This window comes from Balaenoptera ricei, chromosome 3, assembly GCF_028023285.1.
Source record: "Balaenoptera ricei isolate mBalRic1 chromosome 3, mBalRic1.hap2, whole genome shotgun sequence".
Taxonomy (NCBI): Eukaryota; Metazoa; Chordata; class Mammalia; order Artiodactyla; family Balaenopteridae; genus Balaenoptera; species Balaenoptera ricei.
The window spans coordinates 181,750,578-181,771,209 of record NC_082641.1 but is presented as its reverse complement, the minus strand read 5'-3'; the positions used below and the strand labels follow the sequence as shown (position 1 = coordinate 181,771,209).

The 20,632-nt window shown below is 59.3% G+C and overlaps 1 protein-coding gene across 3 annotated transcripts in view; it reads left to right on the top strand.

Moving 5' to 3' along the window:
* The first annotated feature begins 1,821 nt into the window (after positions 1-1,821).
* Positions 1,822-20,632, top strand: part of APC2 (APC regulator of WNT signaling pathway 2) — a 26,102-nt gene continuing 7,291 nt past the window's right edge. Inside the window, exons 1-15 of one of the 3 annotated variants that reach the window (XM_059918949.1) lie at positions 1,822-2,056; positions 2,353-2,492; positions 8,724-8,882; positions 9,029-9,119; positions 9,247-9,427; positions 10,308-10,416; positions 10,562-10,675; positions 11,331-11,408; positions 11,614-11,712; positions 12,227-12,617; positions 13,124-13,219; positions 17,457-17,596; positions 17,956-18,033; positions 18,179-18,295; positions 18,620-18,834. In XM_059918949.1, the coding sequence (XP_059774932.1) occupies positions 2,439-2,492; positions 8,724-8,882; positions 9,029-9,119; positions 9,247-9,427; positions 10,308-10,416; positions 10,562-10,675; positions 11,331-11,408; positions 11,614-11,712; positions 12,227-12,617; positions 13,124-13,219; positions 17,457-17,596; positions 17,956-18,033; positions 18,179-18,295; positions 18,620-18,834 (1,922 nt within the window). In that variant the 5' untranslated portion in view covers positions 1,822-2,056; positions 2,353-2,438. Of the gene's footprint in view, positions 2,057-2,352; positions 2,493-8,723; positions 8,883-9,028; positions 9,120-9,246; positions 9,428-10,307; positions 10,417-10,558; positions 10,676-10,837; positions 10,999-11,330; positions 11,409-11,613; positions 11,713-12,226; positions 12,618-13,123; positions 13,220-17,456; positions 17,597-17,955; positions 18,034-18,178; positions 18,296-18,619; positions 18,835-20,632 lie in introns of those variants that run through there. The other 2 variants (XM_059918948.1, XM_059918950.1) reach the window with 2 other exon arrangements.

Genomic DNA, 20,632 nt, shown 5'->3' with positions numbered 1-20,632 from the left:
TTTTTGACCCTGAACATGAAAAGCTGTACAAACGTGCGTAACTTTGGAGCTGCTAGGCCCTCCTGCAGGAGCAAAATGCACGTGCCAGGGGTGTGAGCCCCTCCATCTTGCGGAGTGGAGCGGTGCTGGTGGAAGTGGGGATGGGTGCTGGCCAGGGTGTGCAAACATTGCCATCTGTTTTGTAAATAAAGTGTTATTGGCACACAGACATGCGCATTCATATTCGTTCCGGTGCTTTCCTGGCCTGCGGAGTCAAAATTATTGACTGAACCTTTAGCACAGTTTCTTGTTTTGTAAAAATGAGCAGGACCCTCCCTAGTACAGCAGCATTGGTGTAACCCCTCATCAGGCCCCCGGTAACCAGGGTCACCTTTTGAGCCTTCACAGGAAGCTTCCAGCCTGGCCACCACAGGTCACCTCGGTGGGCTTAGGGCAGGAGTGGCAATGATCATCACTTGAATTTTCTGCAGTTTGTGTAATTACGTATGATTAGGAGACTGCATATTAGTATTGTATGCGAAACACCCTGTCTTATCCAGACTGCGGCGCACACTGTGGCCGCCAGGTGGCGTCCGAATCTTGGAGCACTGTCGGGGCGGTCCAGGGGGCGAGGCAGGAGTCCTTGTAGACCCGGACGTCCCCGCCCGGCCCTTCTGTCTGGTGGCGGCCCGGGCTCCGTCTTCAGGCCGCGCTACGTTCCTGCTTCTTTGTCCCGTCCCTCCTGAATCTGTCCTGGGCTCCCCAAGCCTGCGCGCCATCTCCACCATCTCAGAGGCAACTGCTTCTCTGGGACTCGGGGCTCTACACCACTCCCCCACCCCCGTCGGTCAGCTAGCTTCAGAACCTAAGTTGGATCTGCCCCTTCCCACCGCCCCACTGCTACCACCTTGGCCAGCCCTCCACCATCTCCCACCTGGACGTCAATTTAATGCGTGTCATCCTCCTGGGACCTCCCCAGGCTCCAGAAGAACGCGCAGGGTCCGCCGTGGCCCAGGAAGTCCCGCCCCCCCGCTGTGCCTCGGCCTCTCCAAACCAGTTCCCACCTCCCAGCCTTCCCACGGGCTCCGCTCTCACCCGGACGCCCTTCACGCTGATTCCCGGCACCTGCTTGCGGAGGCCGGCTCTCACCATCCGGGCCACAGTAGCGCCCCCTTCTCCTCTCGCCGCTGTTCTATACTCCCCAGGACTTAGCAGAGCTCGTGATAACGCCTCCTCCGTCACCCCCACCGTCCCTTTCCATCCCCCCTCCCCCATCCCTCCCCACCCCACCATCCTCCCCATTTCCCCCACCCCACCCCGCCCTCAGTCGCCCGGGACCCCGCCTCGTCTCCCGGCACCTCCTACGGCCTGTTCTCCCTGAAGCCGCCAGAGGGCGCGTGTGAGCAGCGAGCGGGGCGCGTCCCTGCTCTGCCCGCCGCCCTGGGGGTTGGCTCCCTCGTCCCCCCACCCTGGCGCTGCACGGCCTGACCCGCCCAGTCCCCTCCTCGCCCTCACCTCCTGCCCCCTCCCTTTGCGCTAGCGGTTGATTCTGCCGGGATGCTCTTCTCTCTTGGGTCACCCCTCAGGTCTCCACTCAAGTGCCCTTCCCAGTAGCCCCCCACGCCCCCCACCTCCCCTGCTGTTTCCTCCTCAGCGCCCACTTCTAGCCAACATGTTCTCCTGTTGACTATCGGTCCCTCTCCCCCCATTGTCAGCTTCCCACGGGCAGGGGTTTTGACTATTTTGTTCACTGCATAGGGCCCAGCATGCAGTAGGTGTTTAATAAGTGTTTGGTAAATGACTGAAAATTGGTTTACGTGTGGTGTCGCCCACCAGGCCCCCGCGTGCCCAGCGCCCAATTCAGAGCCCGGCAAACAGCAGGAGCGCAGCCAACGTTTGCTGAATGACTAATGAACGGAACGCGCGGCCCCGGCCACTGCGGGGACACTGACCAAGCAGGCAGCCGACTGAGGCCGAAGGGCGGCGCCCCCCTCCGTCCCTTCGAGGTCTCCGTCCTCTAGGGGACCCCTCATACCCCGGGCCCACTTCCCAACACCGGACCGCCTCTCCAGCTCCCGTGAGAGCCTCTCCCTGCTCTTCCCCCGTCCCCAGGGACCCCTCCCGCACCTCTCTAGGGCTCCCCAACCCCGTTGGACCCCCGCCCCTCCCCCCGCCTTCTCCGCTCACGCTGGTCCCCGCCCCCATCTCCCTCACTCGGGATCTCCTCACGCCGCCCCTCCCAAGTCCTCAGTCCCTCGAGACTCCCTTCCCCCGCCCGGGCGGGCCCCCCAGTACCCCCCCTTTCGCCCCCTTCGCGTTAGAGTCCCCGCCTGCCCCGCCTTGTGACCCCCCCCCGTCCCTTGCTCCGCGCAGGCGCACGCTTCCCGGCCCGTCCCTCCCACCCCCACCCCCGGCGGCCGAGGGGCGGGGCGCAGACTGATTGAGGCGGCCGCGGCTCCATGGGGCTCCTGGGGCTGCTGAGCCTGCTGCACTCGGCCTTCTTCGGGGACCAGGTAGGGCGCGGGGGTCCCGGCCGCGGGGGGTGGGGTCTGGCCGTGGGCGCGGCTGGGGCGGGAGAGCCGCAGCCCGGAATGGGGTGAGGACCGCGGTAACGGTGGTCGCGGCAGCGGGAGGCGCAAGGGCACGCGCAGGGAATCGCCAAGGGTCTGGGGTCTCGCGCAGTCGCTGTGGAGACCGTTGCCAGGGAAACCGCCTCAGGTTGTTCGCAGGGCTGGCAGCCCCTCCCCCGCGCCGCAGCCACAACCGCCCCCCCCCCCTCCGGGTTTGCGCAGGCGCGGCCACGCCGGGCCCAGCCTTCTGCCTCCGAGACAGACCCCCGGTCCCCTCCTCATTGCGCAGACCAGAAGACTGGCTGCGGCGGGAGGGCTACGGCGGGGGGGCTGCGGCGGGGACTCGCTCTGCCGAGGCTCCGCCGTGCGCAGGCGGGTGGGGGACCGTGCCACGCCCTACACCTCTCCAGGCCTCAGTTTCCCCTTCTGGCCGCAGAGCGTAGGGCTGACTTAGATGTTCGCCCACGCGGATGTTCATAGTAATATCCATCCCACCGGGCCCGAGCGCTTTGCTGGCCTCCGCAATCTGAATTCTGGGGCTATAACATCCCCTCTTTAAGAGAAACTGAGGCTGGGAGGGTGCAGCGGGAAGCCCAAGGTCACCCCTCGAGCTGGGCTGGAGCCTGAGCGCGGGGCGGAGGTGCCCGTAGAGGACACAGCCCAGAGGCCGGCGGGAGCTGTCCGCGGTGCTGAAGGGGCCGCGAGCCCGCCCGCTCCACGCCCGGGAAACTGAGGCCCAGAACCGTGGTCAGGCGACCCATCCCGGGTCGGGATTCGGGGACACGGCCTGGACCAGCCGGCCCCACCCCCCCCTCACCTCCAGTGGCATTCTCTCCTCACCTGTCAGGGCCCTGCGCAGTCACCCAGCCTGAGCCCGTCTCTGTGATCTCATGACCACCTGCTGCCTTCCTGCTTCCCTGTCCCCCACCCCGATCCAGCTCCGAGTCGGGGGACGCTCCTGGTTCCGCCCCCAGCCCCTGACACGGCGGAGGCTCAGTGGGGAAGGGGGGGAGTGTAATCAAGGGGGCAGAGATGCCTGGGATCAGGCTCAGAAGGCCCAAGAGTGAACCTGGCTGTGTGCCAGGCTCGGGGGGGCGTTGTTTTATGTTGGGGATGGGGAGAATCGAGCCCTGTGCGGTAGAGGGAGCAGACGATACCAGGGAGGGAGACTGGGAAGAGGCCCCCCACTAGGCCTGGGCAACCCGAGATTGGGCCTGGGGTCCTGGGAGGCTCTGAGGGTTCCGAAGGCTCTTGTCTTTCTAGAATTTACAGTGATGCCCGATTCTGGCTGTGGCTCAAAGATTTACAGGGTCAAGGATTTGGGGTGGTGTCAGGGACGTGATGTTCCAGAGGCTTGGGGACAAGGGCATTTTGCCTTGGGGTTTCAGCCCTCATGTGCCCTCAACCTTCCAGGCCCCAGCCCCACCCAGAGTGGTGAGGAACGCCCAGGGAGGGCCTGGTGGGGCTTGCGCATGAACTCAAGCAACGTGCTCCCTGCCCTGAGCCTCAGTTTCCCCCTGTGTATGAGGACAAGACTGGCCATTGGACCCTCCAAGCCCCCTGCCAGCTCTAACGTTCTGGCTGAGAGGGGTCTGGAGAACAGTGGCATCTAAGACTGGATGGGGGAGCTGAGACTTCATCCCATGGGGGTTGGGGCAGGGATTCTCTAACCACCTCCCAGTGAACAAAATGGGAAACTGAGGCCATGCCCCAGGTCATGCAGGGGAGTCAAGGTGGAGCTGAAGTCGGCCCTGGGCTCTGTCCTCCACCTGCCCCCATTCCAGCTTTGCCCAGTCTGCCCTGCTTTCCCGTGGTCAGCTCAGCCCCAGGACTCCTCCTGCTCTAAACGCCTCATCAGTTCCCTGGTCCAGCCCCACCACCGAAGTCCATATGCCTTGAGTGGGCTCTGATCTCTCCTGGCTCCAGGCATTGTATGTGCTGTTCCCTCAGCCTGGAATGCTTTTCCCCTCCTTGATCCCATGCCCAACTCTGATTCATGCTGAAGAGGCCCAGCACCGGTGTCCCCTTCTCAGTGCAGCCTTCCCAGCCTCTGGAAAGAGCCCTTCTGCCCATTGCACTCCCTCCTGGGTCCCACAGGCTGGGGGCGGCTGTGTTTGGCTCCGGAGGCTCTGGAACATGGAAGGTCCAAGTTCTTTCGGCGCCCCCAGCGTTGTTGTCCCAGGGTGGGACGCAAGGGGCCTCCTGCAGCCGGCCCAACAGGAGACACCATGGTGGCCTTGGTCCTTGTGTCCTTGGCTGCCCCTCCTGTCCTGTCCTTCCCTGCACCAGCCCTTACAAAGGCTGCAGCCACCTCCCCATTTTACAGAGGGAGAAACTGAGGGTCTCCAGGTAAACGACTTGCCCTGGCCCCCCAGCCAAGAGAAGACAGAGGCAGGCCCAAAACCCATGTCTCCTTCGTCCTTTGGGCAGCAGGCGGCCTGAGCTGCAGCTGCAGATTCGGCCTCTGGGTGTTAAACCCTCAAGTGGCCTCCAGGGACCCATTGACGATCTGAGACGGCTGGGGACGGGTACTCCTGGGAGCCCAGCCCCCTCCCTCCTCTGGCTTCCCTTGTGCGAGGGTGAATTATGGGTCCCACATGGGGCAGAGACACAGAGGGTGAGAGATTCAGAGAATGTAGGAAGGGCCATGGTGTCACGGAGGCGCTGACACTCTGCAGGGCAGGGTGACAGGGAGAGATGTAGGGTCCCAGGTGCTCCCCAGCGTGCCTGCCCATCCCCCACGCTCAGCCCCCCATGCCAGCCAGGACGCTCGACGGGGTGGTCCAGCTGGATCCCCAACCCTGGCCTGCCCTGACCCATCGGATCCAGGCCAGGCCGGATCCGTGGGGAGGGGCTTCCTGCCCCGCCCCTGGAGCTTCCCTCCCTCCACCCTAAGGTTCTGATGTAACACCCAAGACTGGATGGCTTACACTCAAATTCTGCAGATCCAGCCATTGCAGGTTCTGAAAGGCCATTTCACCCCGGAATGGAGTGGAGGACACAAGGTCATGGTCACTGGGACGCTCCCTTCCCTAAGGGGGATTCACCCATACACACACGCACACACGCGCGCGCGCGCGCACACACACACACACACACACACACACACACACACACAACCCCCGCCGAACCCGCTCGGAGGCCCGAAGCCCCGCAGCCGCCGGCGGTCCCCGCCCCGGCCCGCCATTGGCTGTTGCCATGGCACCAGCCCATCTTCCCGTGCCGCCATTGGCCGCCGCGCCTGCATCCCGCATCCTCCCCCGCTCGCGGTGGTCTCGCCCGGCGCCCGGAGCGGCGGCGCCGCCTGGCGAGGCCCGGACTGGGCTTTGTCTAACGCGGAGCGCTCGTCCGCCCCGCCGAAACCCCGCAGCCCTGGAGCCGGCGCCCCGCGGCCGCCCCAGCCCCGGAGGACTGGGAACTTGGGCGGGGCCGGCGTAGCTGCGCGGAGGGAGGAACCCCCAGGCCCTCGGCACCGCAGCCGGCCCAACCCCAGTGAGATAAAGTAAGCGGGCGCCTTCCCTGGGTGGAGGGCAGCGCGGGTGCGGCCTCCGCCTTGCCGGAGCCTCCGTCCTTTTCTCTCTCCCGCGCCTGTAAGCACACAGGCTGGAGCCTCCGTTTCTTCAGGGCGGAGCCAGAGGAGAACCTGTGTCCCAGGGAGGTGGGCGTCTGCGTCGCTGCAGTTGATCCCATGCAAACACCCACTCACAGGTTCCAATACCCAGACCTCCCAGAGTCTTCGGACAAGCCACTGTGTGTCTTGGGGAATGGTGCTGCACCTCTCTGGGTGGCAGCTTAACTAGAGGACGTGCGGCCCCTCACTGTCATTCAGACAAACCCCTAGCTATTGGTGCTTTCCTATCGGTGCACACATCTCGGATGCGGTCCCCCGAGGCAGCCTGGGGGTGAGGGGCAGGCAGGAGGGAGGAGGTGGCCTTGTGACGATGGCAGGAGTTAGGAGAGGTGTGCATGTGGAATGGCCTGGGGGAAAGAGCTGCCGGTGGCAGTGATGCGGGCTGTATGCAGAGGGCTCACAGCTTATGCTGAGGGCACTGGGGAGCCGTGGAGGCATTGGCGCAGGGGAGAAATGGAATCCAACTTGCAACTTTCCCTCTGTCTGTGCATGAAAAGGGGATCGTGGGAGGCCGGGAAGAGGCTGTCGAGGCTGCCCTGGGAGGGGCCAGCTGGGTAGAGCTTGAGGGGCTGGTGGGAGTGTGGCACTGGGGACCCAGTTTGGAATGGGAGGGAGCCTGATGTTTGGCCCTGCTACCAAGTTCAGTCTGATGGGGACGCAGGAGTGACCACTGGGTGTGGGGGGAGCGAAAGGTCTGAGGCTTGGTCTGGTCCATTCCAGAAGAGCCCCTTGGGGGCAGCCTGGGGAGAGGGCCCCAGGAGGGGTCTGGGTTTCCCGAGTGGGAGGGGCATGCACGGGACTAGTGCTTCCCCCTGGCTGGGCATGGCATGGTGGCCTCAGCCAGGACACAGGGCCCCAGCCGGACCCCAGGGATCTTGCCGCAGCGCCAGTGGGTCCTGATCCCCAGCTGGGATCCCCGACTGAGCCTCGGGCGGGATCAGTATCAGGGTGAGAGGGGGGACTGTGGTCCTCAGGCGCCAGCCTCCCCCACCTGACACGCTGTCACCCATGGGACTGTCCTGTCTGCTCCATGACCACCATCCCACCTGGCCCTCTAGTTGGCCCATAAGACAAGCCTGGTAGACCGAGTTCTCCCCATTTCTCAGATGTGCAAACCGAGGCCTGCAGCAGGGGCGGGGCTTGTGTGCTTCCAGCACTGCCTGGACTTGTGAGCACTTCCAGGGCAGTGTCTGGGTTCCAGTCATGCCTGGTGTGTCCACCCAGGCTCAGTTTCTCTTTCTGGGAACAGTCGAATGGTGATCCCTGAGGCTCAAGGCTGAGGACTGTGACAAGGCGTCAGATGACAAGGCCAGGCACGCAGTAGGTCCTCTGAGTGGTTAGAATGGACTGACTCCTCCTTGGGGCGAGCCCCCCCACCCCTACTCCAGGCCCAGCTGTGCCCACAGTGGGTGGGGGGCTCCTGGGGGGAGGAGAGAGAGAATGAGTGAGCGAGTGAAGGAATGGGTGCGCCCCGGTGGTGGAGGGAGAGGGAAGGGGCAGGTGCCCCCCTGTGGGCAGGGGCGGCTGACTGATTTGGGGAGGGGGCTCAGGCGGGCAGGGGGAGGGGGCTCCCAGGGAGGAGGTGGCGGAGGGGATGGGCCGCCATTGGTGCATCTCAGACAAAGGCAGAGGGAGGGGGTGAGGGCTGATGGGAAGGGAACAAAGAGGAAAGGGGGGGCCGGTGGTGGGGCGGCTCGGTCAAGAGGGCCAAGCCAGGGAGGAGACACCGGCTAGCTGGACAGAGGGAGGAGGCTGGGCTGGAGCAAGAAGGGCACCCAGACACACAAAGAGCAAGCGGCAGTGGCGGTTCCAGGGGATGGGGCAGGGCCCCCCGGGGGCTCTAGGGACAGACAGAGGGCTGACTGGAGGGGCACCAGGGCCGAGCAGGTAGCTACTCCGGATCCAACCGCTGCTGGAGGGGGTGTCCGGGCTGCAGACCCCCAGGATGACCGCGGTGGGTTTGGGTCCAGCTGCTGGGGCCACCATCAGCCCATCCATCGCTTTCTTAGAACCTTCACGGCGTTCTTATTGTCCAGCATCTGGGCCAGCTGGCAGTCTGTCCACCCAGCCTCTGGGCGGCTGTGCTCATTCAGGAGAGGGTCTTGGCTGTCCGTCCATCTGTCTGTTTGTCTCTCTCTCTCTCTGGCTGTGTGTCTCTGAGCCTGGTGGCATTGGGCTGGCGAGTCCCCCTGCCAGTTTCAACTGTCTGGCTGTCCGTCTGTCCAGCCAGCTGTCCGTCTGTGTGTCTAAAAGCTTCACAGTGAGGGCCAGTGTCTGTCTGTGTCTTGTCTGTTGGTCAGTTCAGCTGTCTGTCTGAACACCTCTCCGACAGTTCTGTCCCTCTGTCTCCCGTTGTCCCTGCCTATGTCTGTCACTCCACCTGCCAGGCCGTCTGTCCCCCGGATTCCCTGGGCCAGCACCATCCCGCCTGCAGCAGTCCACGCCAGCCACCCCTGCCTGAGACCCAACCCAGGGCTGGAACTTAGGTCGAGGGCCGCCCCCTACCCAGACCCTCGGATGATCCCTCTCTCCCGTGGGCCCAGGCGCTGCAGGAGCTGAAGATGACGAGCTCCGTGGCGCCCTACGAACAGCTGGTGCGGCAGGTGGAGGCCTTGAAGGCCGAGAACAGTCACCTGAGGCAGGAGCTTCGGGATAACTCAAGCCACTTGTCCAAGCTGGAGACAGAAACGTCGGGCATGAAGGTGCGAGGGGAGGCTGGGCGGAGGACGTGGACCCGGGTCACGGGGACAAACACCAGGGCGCTGGGCCCAGGGATGGGCAGGCAGGACAGGGGCATCTCACAGGGGGCTGGACCACCGACCGCTCTCTTTCCGGCCTCCATGTTCAGGAGGTCCTGAAGCACTTGCAGGGCAAGCTGGAGCAGGAGGCCCGCGTGCTGGTGTCCTCAGGGCAGACCGAGGTGCTGGAGCAGCTGAAAGGTGAGGGGCTGGCCTGGGGACCCCCCACCTGCACGTTGGGGCCAACCCTGGTCCGCTTCCTGAGGGAGCTGGGAGGAGGGGGGCAGGGGGCATGCTGACCTCAGCCTCTCCCTCTGCGCCCACCCAGCCCTGCAGATGGACATCACCAGCCTGTACAGCCTCAAGTTCCAACCCCCGGCTCTGGCCCCCGAGCCCACTGCCCGGACCCCCGAGGGAAGCCCGGTGCACAGCTCCGGGCCCTCCAAGGACAGCTTTGGGGAGCTGAGCCGGGCCACCATCCAGCTGCTGGAGGAACTGGACCGGGAACGGTGAGATGGCGGGGAACCTTGCCACAGGCAGTGGTCACAAGGCTCCACCCACCTCATGAGCCCCCCTGCCCGCTCCCTGCCCCATCCCCATGTGGCGCCTCAGCCCCCTTTCCTGGCCCAACTGACCTCAGCTGGAGGACAAGGGCGGGGGTGGTGGTGGCGTTCCTGGCAGAGGGGAAGGCTCCTGGGAGACGTCCCCAGGGGTCCTGGACACACAGGCGTCACCAGGAACAGGGTTGTGTCCAGTGCCAGGGCTCAGAGTCAGGCCTGGAGCCAGAGAGACTCAAGGCGGCCTTTGTGGAGAAAGGGCTGCGGCCCAAGAAACCTGGGCCTGAGGCCAGAAGAAGGAGGCAGGGTCTGGGTGCCTAGCTCAGCTCGGCTGCGTTGTGTGGGGTCAGACAGGGAAGTTCTGGAGCAGCCTGGAGTTAAGTCCATGCTTTGCTGTCTGACCTCAAGCAAGAACCCTAGCCCCTACCAGCCTCAGACTTCTGCTCTGTAAAATGGGAATAGCAGTGTCTCCTCACAGGGTGTGAAAAGGGAGACTCTACTGCACCTGGAGCAATCCGAGCCTGAAGTTTGCCCTGTGTAGGCTAGAGGGAGATTAGCCGGTGTTCGAGAGGTGTTAGAACAGCCTCCTCAGAGCCTTTCTCCGAGGACCAAGATTTACAAAGGAGTTACCTTTTTTACTTTCAAATAATTTCTGCACTCCATCCCCACCCCAGTGCCGGGGGCACCACGGGCGAGACTTTGCCACACTACCTATTAAACTTGGCACCCAGTAAGCACCCCACAAGTGATTACAAAAATCAGAGTAAACAAACACATTATGGCAACGGCTCCCGCTCTGTGAGCCCGCGTCCACCGACCGGCCCTCCGCCAGGTGTTTCCTGTTGAATGAGATTGAGAAGGAGGAGAAGGAGAAGCTCTGGTATTACTCGCAGCTGCAGGGCCTATCCAAGCGCCTGGACGAACTCCCTCACGTGGAGACGGTGAGCGCGCGGAGCTGCCCGGGGTTTTGCAGTGCCCCGCCCCAACCCGCCCATGGCGGGGGGCGGAGCGGAGGCCCAGCCCTCGCCCGGGTATCGCCCCCCACCCCCAACTCACCGAGGCCCGCCCGCCCGCCCCTCCCAGCAGTTCTCGATGCAGATGGATCTGATCCGGCAGCAGCTGGAGTTCGAAGCGCAGCACATCCGCTCGCTGATGGAGGAGCGCTTTGGCACCTCGGACGAGATGGTGCAGCGGGCGCAGGTGCGGCTGGGGCGGAGCCATGCACCAGCGGGCGGATCAGAGCGCAGATATTGTTGTGGGAGGAGCGCAGATATTGTTAATGGGCGGGGTTACATGTCTGCGGGCGAATCAGAGGACAGAGACTCCTGCGGGTGGGGCCTGACGCAGGAAACGGAGCCATAGTTAGAGCTGGGTGTGAGCGGAGCCAGAGGCGGCTTAGCACAGAGCCCGGCTCAGAGGACAGAGTCCCAGAACGATAGGGACGGGGCGACCAGTGCGAGGAACCGAGTCCGAACAAGACTTGGGCGTTGACAGTCAAATGGCGGGACCAAGTCAGAAAATAGGTGGGTCCGGAGGGGTGGCCTGGGGATTAAGCTGTGGGCGGGGCCAGAGCCTGGGCTTGAGGGTTGGACCTTGGGTGGGACCAGGAAGTGAATGGGGTCAGATAACTGGGGGGGGGGGGGGGGAGGGTTGAGAATGGGTGGGCCATATCAAGGAGGAGGCGGGGTCAGAGCCCAGGGTGGGGTTTGGGCGATGGATAGGGCCAAACCAGGGACTGGGCGGAGTCAGCATGGGGCAGGATTTGGACTGGGGACGGGGCCGTATTGGGAGTGTGGGCGGAGTCGGAGCCGGGGTGGGGGTGGGATTTCCTCAGTGTGCCCTTTCTCCCACGCAGATCCGTGCTTCCCGCCTGGAGCAGATCGACAAGGAGTTGCTGTCGGCGCAGGACCGGGTGCAACAGACCGAGCCCCAGGTACCAGGAGGGGCGGAGTCAGGGCCCTAGTGGGTGGTGACAGCCCCAGGCAGCAGGGAGACCCCCGGGCCCTGCCCAGGGTTCAGGAATCCGTCTGCGGCCCCCGGCACATCGTCATGGGGGTAGGGCAGGCATCAGCAGCCGGGGCGGACGCTTTGTGGGGTGCCCCTGGGCGGAACCCGCAGGCCTGGCGTTCTCCCCACAGGCCTTGCTGGCAGTGAAGTCGATGCCGATGGATGAGGACCCCGAGGCTGAGGTCCCCACGCACCCTGAGGATGGTGCCCCTCAGCCGGGCAACAGCAAGGTGAGGGGAGTCCGGGGGGGGGGGGATGCTGAGAGGCGGGGTGGGGGCAGTGGCGGCCGGCTGGGTTGGGATACACAGTGAAGTGGGTCCTGCATCCCTGCTGCATTTGAAGGCCCCTCCCTCTCCAGGCCGCTATAAAGCATCCCCAGGTGTGGGAGGGTCACCCTGAGTTGGAGTGAGTTGGGAGGTTGGGTTGTGGTGCGGAGCCTGGCGTGGGTGTGGATACCTGTTCTGTATATTTGGGGGGCACTCTGGGCTTAGATGTAGGGGGTCACCCCTAGGAGTACTGGTGAGGCTGATGGGGTGGACATTTGGCTCTCATGGGCTGGGGGCATCTCTGCAGTGGGGTGTGTGTGTGTGTTGCTCCCCGGGAGGATGCAGGGTGAGGGTAGTGGGGTGAGCAAGAGATTCTCCTGGGCTGAGGTCATAGGACTCCCATCCGTTCAGGGGGAGTGCAGGTGGGCCAGGTGAGCCAGGCGGGGCTCCCCACCCTGACATCTCCTGCCCCTCGCAGGTGGAGGTGGTCTTCTGGCTGCTGTCCATGCTGGCGACGCGTGACCAGGAGGACACGGCACGGACGCTGCTCGCCATGTCCAGCTCACCTGAGAGCTGCGTGGCCATGCGCCGCTCGGGCTGCCTGCCGCTGCTGCTGCAGATCCTGCACGGCACCGAGGCCGGGGCTGGGGGTCGCAACGGGACCCCAGGGGCGCCGGGAGCCAAGGATGCGCGCATGCGCGCCAATGCAGCGCTGCACAACATCGTCTTCTCCCAGCCGGACCAGGGTCTGGCGCGCAGGGAAATGCGCGTCCTGCACGTGCTCGAGCAGATCCGTGCCTACTGTGAGACCTGCTGGGACTGGCTGCAGGCCCGGGACGGCGGGCCCGAGGGCGGCGGCGCCGGCGGCGGTGAGTGAGTGAGCAGCTTCTGTGCGCTGGGCGGCAGCCTGGGCTCCCCAGGTGCCAGGGCAGCACCGCTGGCAGTAACAGCGGCCTCTGGCTTTAGCTGGGCACCTGCTCTGTGCCACGCGCCAGCTGAGGCCTCCTGGGAACCTGTGAAGACAGACTGGCAAAGGGATAGCCACAAGGTAGATGCTCAAGAAACGGTCGTTGATTGAAAGGATCGATTGTAGTTAACCCTCGAAAGGCGGGGGCAGAGTTTGAGATTCCCTGTTGGGGCCGTCCACAAAGTTAGTATCAGATGCTAAGCACCAGGCTGGGTGAGGCAGGCCCCTCCTTGTTCACTTCAGAGGGGCCGGTGCTCTGGGGGTAACCCCGCACGCCCGGCGGGCAGCACTTTGTAAAGCTCCAGGTCTTGGCAGGTCTGCAGGGTGGAGACTGCAGGGAGGGGCGGGGACCCACCAGGCGACATTTCCTGCAGTGGAAGGGCTCTGACCCGGTCCCCTTGCCCACAGCCCCGGTCCCCATCGAGCCACAGATCTGCCAGGCCACCTGCGCCGTGATGAAGCTGTCCTTCGACGAGGAATACCGCCGCGCCATGAACGAGCTGGGTGAGTGCCCCTCGCCGCCCCCGCGAGCTGGAGCTACCCCCGATCTGGACGGCCTCTGGGCCTCACTCAGCGCAGGGCAGGTTCTCGGCACTAGTGGTCCTGGGGCTCAGAGAACAGGGGAGAGGCCGGGAAGCCAGGAGAAAAGGTGAATCGAAGCTACTGGGTGGTCGAGGCGGAGCGACCCCGTGAAGTTTTAGGTTTGGGAGTACTACAGCATCTTTTCCGCATAAAAGTAATCAAAACGTGGGGAAAGGAAATATCAAGGGCCGAACGAGGCACTACTTCTCACCCGGCAGATGGTCAAAGCACTCAAAGGTTCTTCTGTAAGGTCCCACGTGGTCTGGCCACATAGACTCGGGCGCTCAAAACCCAATGGGGGTGGGGTGGGGGAGCGCCCAGGCGCAGCCTTTCCGGGGCGGGGGGCATCTGGAGTGGCAGACATTTTACAAGAGGGCACAGGTCTGCAGTCCTTCCTCTGCCAGCCGGTCCAGGGACCCCTGGAGGTTACCAAGCTCCTTCCAAGAGGCTTGCACACTCACTGCTATGTTGATAATTCCACGAAGATGCGATCTGCCTTTTTCACTCTCGTGCGCATGTGTGTTCAGAGGGGTTTTCCAGGCACTCCTACTCTGAGGACCGCTGGGCTGTGCGTTCTGGGGTTAAAAGATTTCTCCGTTTTCATTTCTAGTGTGGTAAATATTTTTTGTTTATTGAAGTATAGTTGATTTACAATATTGTGTTAGTTTCAGGTGTAAAGGGATGCAGTTATATATACATTTTTTTTTATATTCTTTCCCATTATGGTTTATCACAGGATATTGAATATGGTTCCTTGTGCTCTACAGTAGGACCTTGTTGTTTATCCATCCTGTCTATAATAGCTTACATCTGGTAATCCCAGCCTCCGACTCCATCCCTCCCCCCTAACCCCCTCCCCCTTGGCAACCATAAGTCTGTTCTCTGTGTCCATGAGTCTGTTTCTGTTTTGTAGGTAAGTTCATTTGTGTCATATTTTAGATGCCACATAAAAGTGATATCATATGGTATTTGTCTTTGTCTGACTTACTTTACTTAGTATGATAATCTCTGGGTTCATCCATGTTGCTGCAAATGGCATTATTTCATTCTTTTTTTAAGGCCGAGTAATATTCCATTGTATTTATATGTACCACACTTTCTTTATCCATTCAGCTGTCAATGGACATTTAGGCTGCTTCCATGTCTTGGCTATTGTAAATAGTGCTGCTATGAACACAGGGGCGCATGTATCTTTTCAAATTATAGTTTTGTCCGGGTATATGCTCAGGAGTGGGATTGCTGGATCATACAGTAGTTCTATTTTTAGTTGTTTAAGGATCCTCCATACTGTTCTCCATAATGGCTGCACCAACTTACGTCCCAACCAACAGTGCAGGAGGGTTCCCTTTTCTCCACACCCTCTCCAGCATTTGTTATTTGTAGACGTTTTAACGATGGCCATTCTGACGGGTGTGAGGTGGTAGCTCGTTGTAGTTTTGATTTGCATTTCCCTAATAATTAGTGATGTCGAGCATCTTTTCACGTGCCTGTTGGCCACCTGTATGTCTTCTTTGGAGAAATGTCTATTTAGGTCTTCTGCCCATTTTTCGATTGGGATGTTTGTTTTGTTGTTGGTGGCAGTATGATGACTATTGAGCTGTAACCCAAGTGAACTCTTTGGGGTCCTCAAAAAAATGTTCAGCATGTACAGGGGTCCCGAGATGAAAATGCTGGCATGTCACTGGTGTCCGTCAGTCAGGCAAGGGATGCACGATGAGCTGAGTGGCCCCTTAGTTCCAGTGAAAGTGCCCCACGCACAGTTCAGTTCAACCTCTTTTCCCCTGTTATTTTTTTCCTTTGTGTGTGTTCCCGGGAGTGGAGTTTCCAGATTAAGAAGCAAAAAGGCTTTGGAAGCTCCCCGCTCCAACTTCTAATTACGTATTTAAACATTTTTAAATTTTATTTTAATTTTTTTTTGGCCACGCTGCAGAGCTTATGGGATCTTAGTTCCCCAACCAGGGATTGAACCCGGGCCCTCAGCAGTGAAAGCACCGAGTCCTAACTACTGGACCGCCAGGGAATTCCCTAAACATTTTTTTAAATTGTGGTAGATTATATGTAACATAAAATTTACTGTCTTAACCATTTTTAATCTTATCTTCCCAAACTGAAACTCTGTCCCCATTAACTACTCAGTCCCCCTCCCCCTCCCCAGCCCCTGGCAACGACGAACCCACGCTCTGTGTCTGTGGATCTGCCTGTTCTGGACGTTTCCCATCAATGGAATCACACACTCTGTGTCTGGCTTCTCTCACTGAGCATCGTGTTCTCAGGGTCCATCCATGTGGTAGCGAGGGTCAGGGCTTCACCCCTTTTCGTGGCTGAGGGACGTCCCCGTGTGTGGAGGGACACGGTGTGTTTCTCCATCATCTGGTGATGGACACTCAGGCTGTTTCCACCTTCTGGCTGTTGTGACTTGTGCTGCTGTGCACACACACGTACAGGTTCGCTTTGGAAGTTTGTAGGTTTGTGTTGCTAAGCCCCTTCCCCAGGGTGGTCCCCACTGGTGTGCTCTTCAGCAAAACTGCCTCATCGGTCCCGGGTCCTGAGGACGATCCTGTTGCTGAACAAGGGGGAAGGGCTGCGTGTGTTTGGGTTCCTGCAGGTTCTTTCCCTTCTACTCCCGCTGACCATTTACTCTTTAAAAAAAAAAAATTATTTATTTGGCTGCACCAGGTCTTAGTTGCAGCATGCAGAATCTTTTTTTTTTTTTTAACTTATTTATTTATTTTTGGCTGTGTTGGGTCTTTGTTTCTGTGTGAGGGCTTTCTCTAGTTGTGGCAAGCGGGGGCCACTCTTCATCGCGGTGCGCGGGCCTCTCACTGTCACGGCCTCTCTTGTTGCGGAGCACAGGCTCCAGACGCGCAGGCTCAGTAGTTGTGGCTCACGGGCTTAGTTGCTCCGCGGCATGTGGGATCTTCCCAGACCAGGGCTCGAACCCGTGTCCCCTGCATTGGCAGGCAGACTCTTAACCACTGCGCCACCAGGGAAGCCCCAGAATCTTTTTTTTTTTAACTAAAAATATTTTTTTTGGCTGTGTTGGGGTCTTCGTTGCTACATGCGGGCTTTCTCTAGTGCGGCAAGCAGGGGCTGCTCTTCGTCGTGGTGCACTGGCTTCTCGTTGCGGTGGCTTCTCTTGTTGCGGAGCACGGGCTCTAGGCGTGCGGGCTTCAGTTGTTGTGGCGCACGGGCTTAGTTGCTCCACAGCATGTGGGATCTTCCTGGACCAGGGCTCGAACCCGTGTCCCCTGCATTGGCAGGTGGATTCGTAACCACTGCGCCACCAGGTTAAGTCCCCATGCAGAATCTTTTAGTTGGGGCATGCAGGCTTTTAGTTGCAGCATGTGGGATCTAGTTCCCTGACCAGGAATCGAACCCCGGGCGCCCCTTGCTTTGGAAGCACGGAGTCTTAACTGCTGGACCACCAGGGAAGTCCCGACCATTTACTCTTTGTAAAGTGAGAACCCAGTTGTCCTAGTGAGTAAAGAACTGTGTGTGCAGGAACCTCCCTGGCGGTCCAGTGGTTAAGACTCCGTGCTTCCACTGCAGGGGCCACGGGTTTGATCCCTGTTCGGGGAACTAAGATCCCGCATGCTGCGTGGCATGGCCAAAAAATTAAAAAAGAAAAAAAAGGAAAAGAAAAATCGTGTGTGTGGGCCATCAGCAGTGGCTCCTGAGCACACGCCGTCCGGTCCGTCCCGGGGACGCAGCGGGACAGCCGCCAGCCCTGCCCTCAGTGGCTTGCTTGCTAATGGTTTGGGAGCTTCTCATCTGGGGAGTTGGGGGCTTCCCTGAGGAAGTCACTCTTGAGCAGAAGGGGACCTAGGAAACTGGGCAAACAGTGGGGAAGAGCATCCCGGGCAGAGGGAACAGCATGTGCAAAGGCCCGGCAGCCGGACGAAGTGTGACTGGGGGCTGAGGGCAGAAAAGAGGCGGGCGTGAAGGTGCAGGGCACCCAGGGGGCTGGGCCAGCCAGGCAGCAGGCTGCCTGGAGGAGGTGTCCTCAGAGCTGGGCTTCAAAGGTGGGCTTAAGGAGAGCAGATTGGAGGGAGGGGAGGGCGTATAGGTAGAGTGAGCTGCGCGGGCAGAGGCTGGGAGGTGGGCAGGCGGGGCGGTGGGGGGGTGCCCACCTGCCCCCAGCCCTGCCGTGTCCCCACAGGTGGGCTGCAGGCTGTGGCGGAGTTACTGCAGGTCGACTATGAGATGCACAAGATGACCCGGGACCCTCTCAACCTGGCCCTGCGCCGATACGCCGGCATGACCCTCACCAACCTAACCTTCGGGGACGTCGCCAACAAGGTGGCTGGGTGGGCCGGCGGGCAGGCCAGCATCGCCCAGGCTAAGCCCCGCTGGCCTCCTCCCCGCCTCGAAGCAGCACTGAGAGGCGGGGACAGGCGGGGAGACTGAGGCCCGGGGTCCGGGCCGCCATCCTCTTGGCCCCTCTGCTGCTGCCCCTGTGGAGCGGGGGCCTCTGGGCCTGGGCGGGGTGTCTGCGCCTGTGTGAGCCTCAGTCTCCTCATCAGAGCAACAGGGCGAGTGCTCTCCCTCCCCTGTGGTGGTGAAGATGGGGGGTGGGGTTCGAGCTCTAACACATAGTAGGTGCTCAGTCAACGCGGGAGGTGCCCCCGCCATGGCGTGACTCCCGTGTCGCCCCACAGGCCGCACTGTGCGCCCGCCGGGGCTGCATGGAGGCCATCGTGGCGCAGCTGGCGTCCGAGAGTGAGGAGCTGCACCAGGTACCCGGGAGGCTGCGGTGCTGCCGGGGGGCGGGGGGCGTCCCCTGGGCTCCGCCACCTGCCGCCGTGGGGCTTGCGCGTGGGCCCTGCGAGGCACCCTGGCAGCCGGGCCCGGGCCCACACGGCCTGCCCTGCACTCGCCCAGGTGGTGTCCAGCATCCTGCGCAACCTGTCCTGGAGGGCGGACATCAGCAGCAAGAAGGTGCTGAGGGAGGTGGGCAGCATGACGGCCCTGATGCAGTGCGTCCTGCGAGCCTCCAAGGTGGGCACCGGGCGGGGTGGCGGGGGCCACGGCTGCGCAGTGCCAGCCACGTGGCCGGGAGGCACTGGCAGCAGGTGGCGAGCTCGCCACCTTGGGGGGAAGTCAAGCCAGACGGACAACCCGCCACCTGGCAGCGGGTCCAGGCCAGGGGCTTCCAACCCGGCGACTCAAAAGATCTTGCCGTGGCCGGCTGTGTTACTTTTGACTTCTACTCGAAAAGGCATTTGGGTGCCTTGTGTTGGCGCCTCGAGGGAGAGGGCCCGTGGGTGGGGCGGGGCTGGGGCCCCCACCGCTGACCCCCTCCTGCTCCGGCCCCGCGCCCAGGAGTCCACCCTGAAGAGCGTGCTCAGCGCCCTGTGGAACCTCTCGGCGCACAGCACGGAGAACAAGGCCGCCATCTGCCAGGTGGACGGCGCCCTGGGCTTCCTGGTCAGCACACTGACCTACAAGTGCCAGAGCAACTCGCTGGCCATCATCGAGAGCGGCGGCGGCATCCTGCGCAACGTGTCCAGCCTCATCGCCACCCGCGAGGACTACAGGTCAGCCGGGGGCGCGGGGGAGGGCGCCGGGCAGGTGGAGCCCGGGAGCAGCTGGGGTGGGGGAGGCGGCTCCCCCTCTGCGGTGAACCACGGGGAGCCGAGCCTCGTCCTCCTGCGAATGGGTCGGCCCGATGCATCCCCGGTCGCTGACTGTTCTTAGTATAAATACATCCCAAATACTGCCTGGGATATACTCGTACCACATTTTAAATTAACTTAGTAAAAACATACGTAGCATTCTAAGTCATATTAACAATGCTTGTTCTTTCTCAAACTATTATGCACTAAGTAGTAAACAATGCTTAATCTTCATTAACATAAATATATACTTCTTACTAGGTAACGTTAACAGTAAGTAATGCTTCTAACGTATGAAAATACGTAACCGTTAAAAAGTATATCCCAAACAATGCATGGGATATACTTGTGCTAAAGATTTTACCAATTAAAATAAAACATTAATTTATTAATAATGCTAATAACAAACAATATTGAGATTTCTGTTTACTTTAAAAGTACTATCTTTAGTATAAATACATCCCAAACACTGCATGGGATATACTTGTACCAAATTTTAAATTAACTTAGTAAAAATATACATAATTTTCTAAATAATATTAATAATAAATACTTGTTCTTTATTAAAATATTATTCACTAAGCAATATTAATAAATAAAACAATGCTTATTCTTCACTAGCATAAATATTTATTACCTACTAGGTAACATTAATAATAAGTAATACTTCTAAGGTATGAAAATACATAGCTATTAAAAAGTATAAGTATATCCCAAATATTGCGTGGAATATACTGAATTTTAAATTAATTTATTAAAATAAAAATGCATTATTTTCTAAATAATAGTAAAAATGTGTTCTTTATTAAAATAAATAAAATTATTTGTTAATACTACTAATAACTAATGCTTCAGATGTATGAAAACACATAACTTTTAAAAAGCATATCCTAAATACTGCATGGGATATGCTTGTGCTAAAGACTTTATCAATTAAAATAAAACATTAATTTACTAATAATGCTAATAATTAACAAACAATACTTAGATTTTTGTCTTCTTTTAAAAATACTATCTTTAGTATATTCCTGAATGTTGCATGGGAGATACTTGTGCTAAAGATCTTACCATGTAAAATAAAACATTTATTTACTAGTAGGGCCAATAATTAAGAAACAATACTTAGTAGTTTTAAAAGCAAACAGAAATATATCTTTAGTATATCCCAAATATCACAAGATTTAGGTGCCCTAAAATGAGTTATACTCTACAGTACTATACATAAAATAGGTAATCAACAGGACCTACTGTGTAGCACAGGGAACTCCAATCAATAGTCTGTAATAACCTAAATGGGGAAAGAATCTGAAAAAGAACGGATACGTGTATATGTATAACTGAATCACTTAGCTGTACACCTGAAAGTAACACAACACTGTAAATCAGCTGTACTCCAATGTAAAATAAAAATTAAAGAAATAAAATGAGATGGTTTTAATGAAATTTCATTTTAAATAATAAGTAATATTAATACATTAGTATTGTTTCATAAATAGTTTGTTGACATCAATGAATGAAAGCTTTCACACAAGTAGAGCGCATTCAATATTTGGGATATGCTTTTACTAAAAATGTATCCCTTCCTTTGAAATTCAAAGTTACCTGGGCACCTTCTGTTCTGACTTGCCCCACGTGGCCACAGTCCTGCCGGCGGGCGGGCGGCCGGCGGGCTGGGGTCCGAGCTGGGCGGGGGGCCTGACGCGCCCCTCCCGCCCCTCCT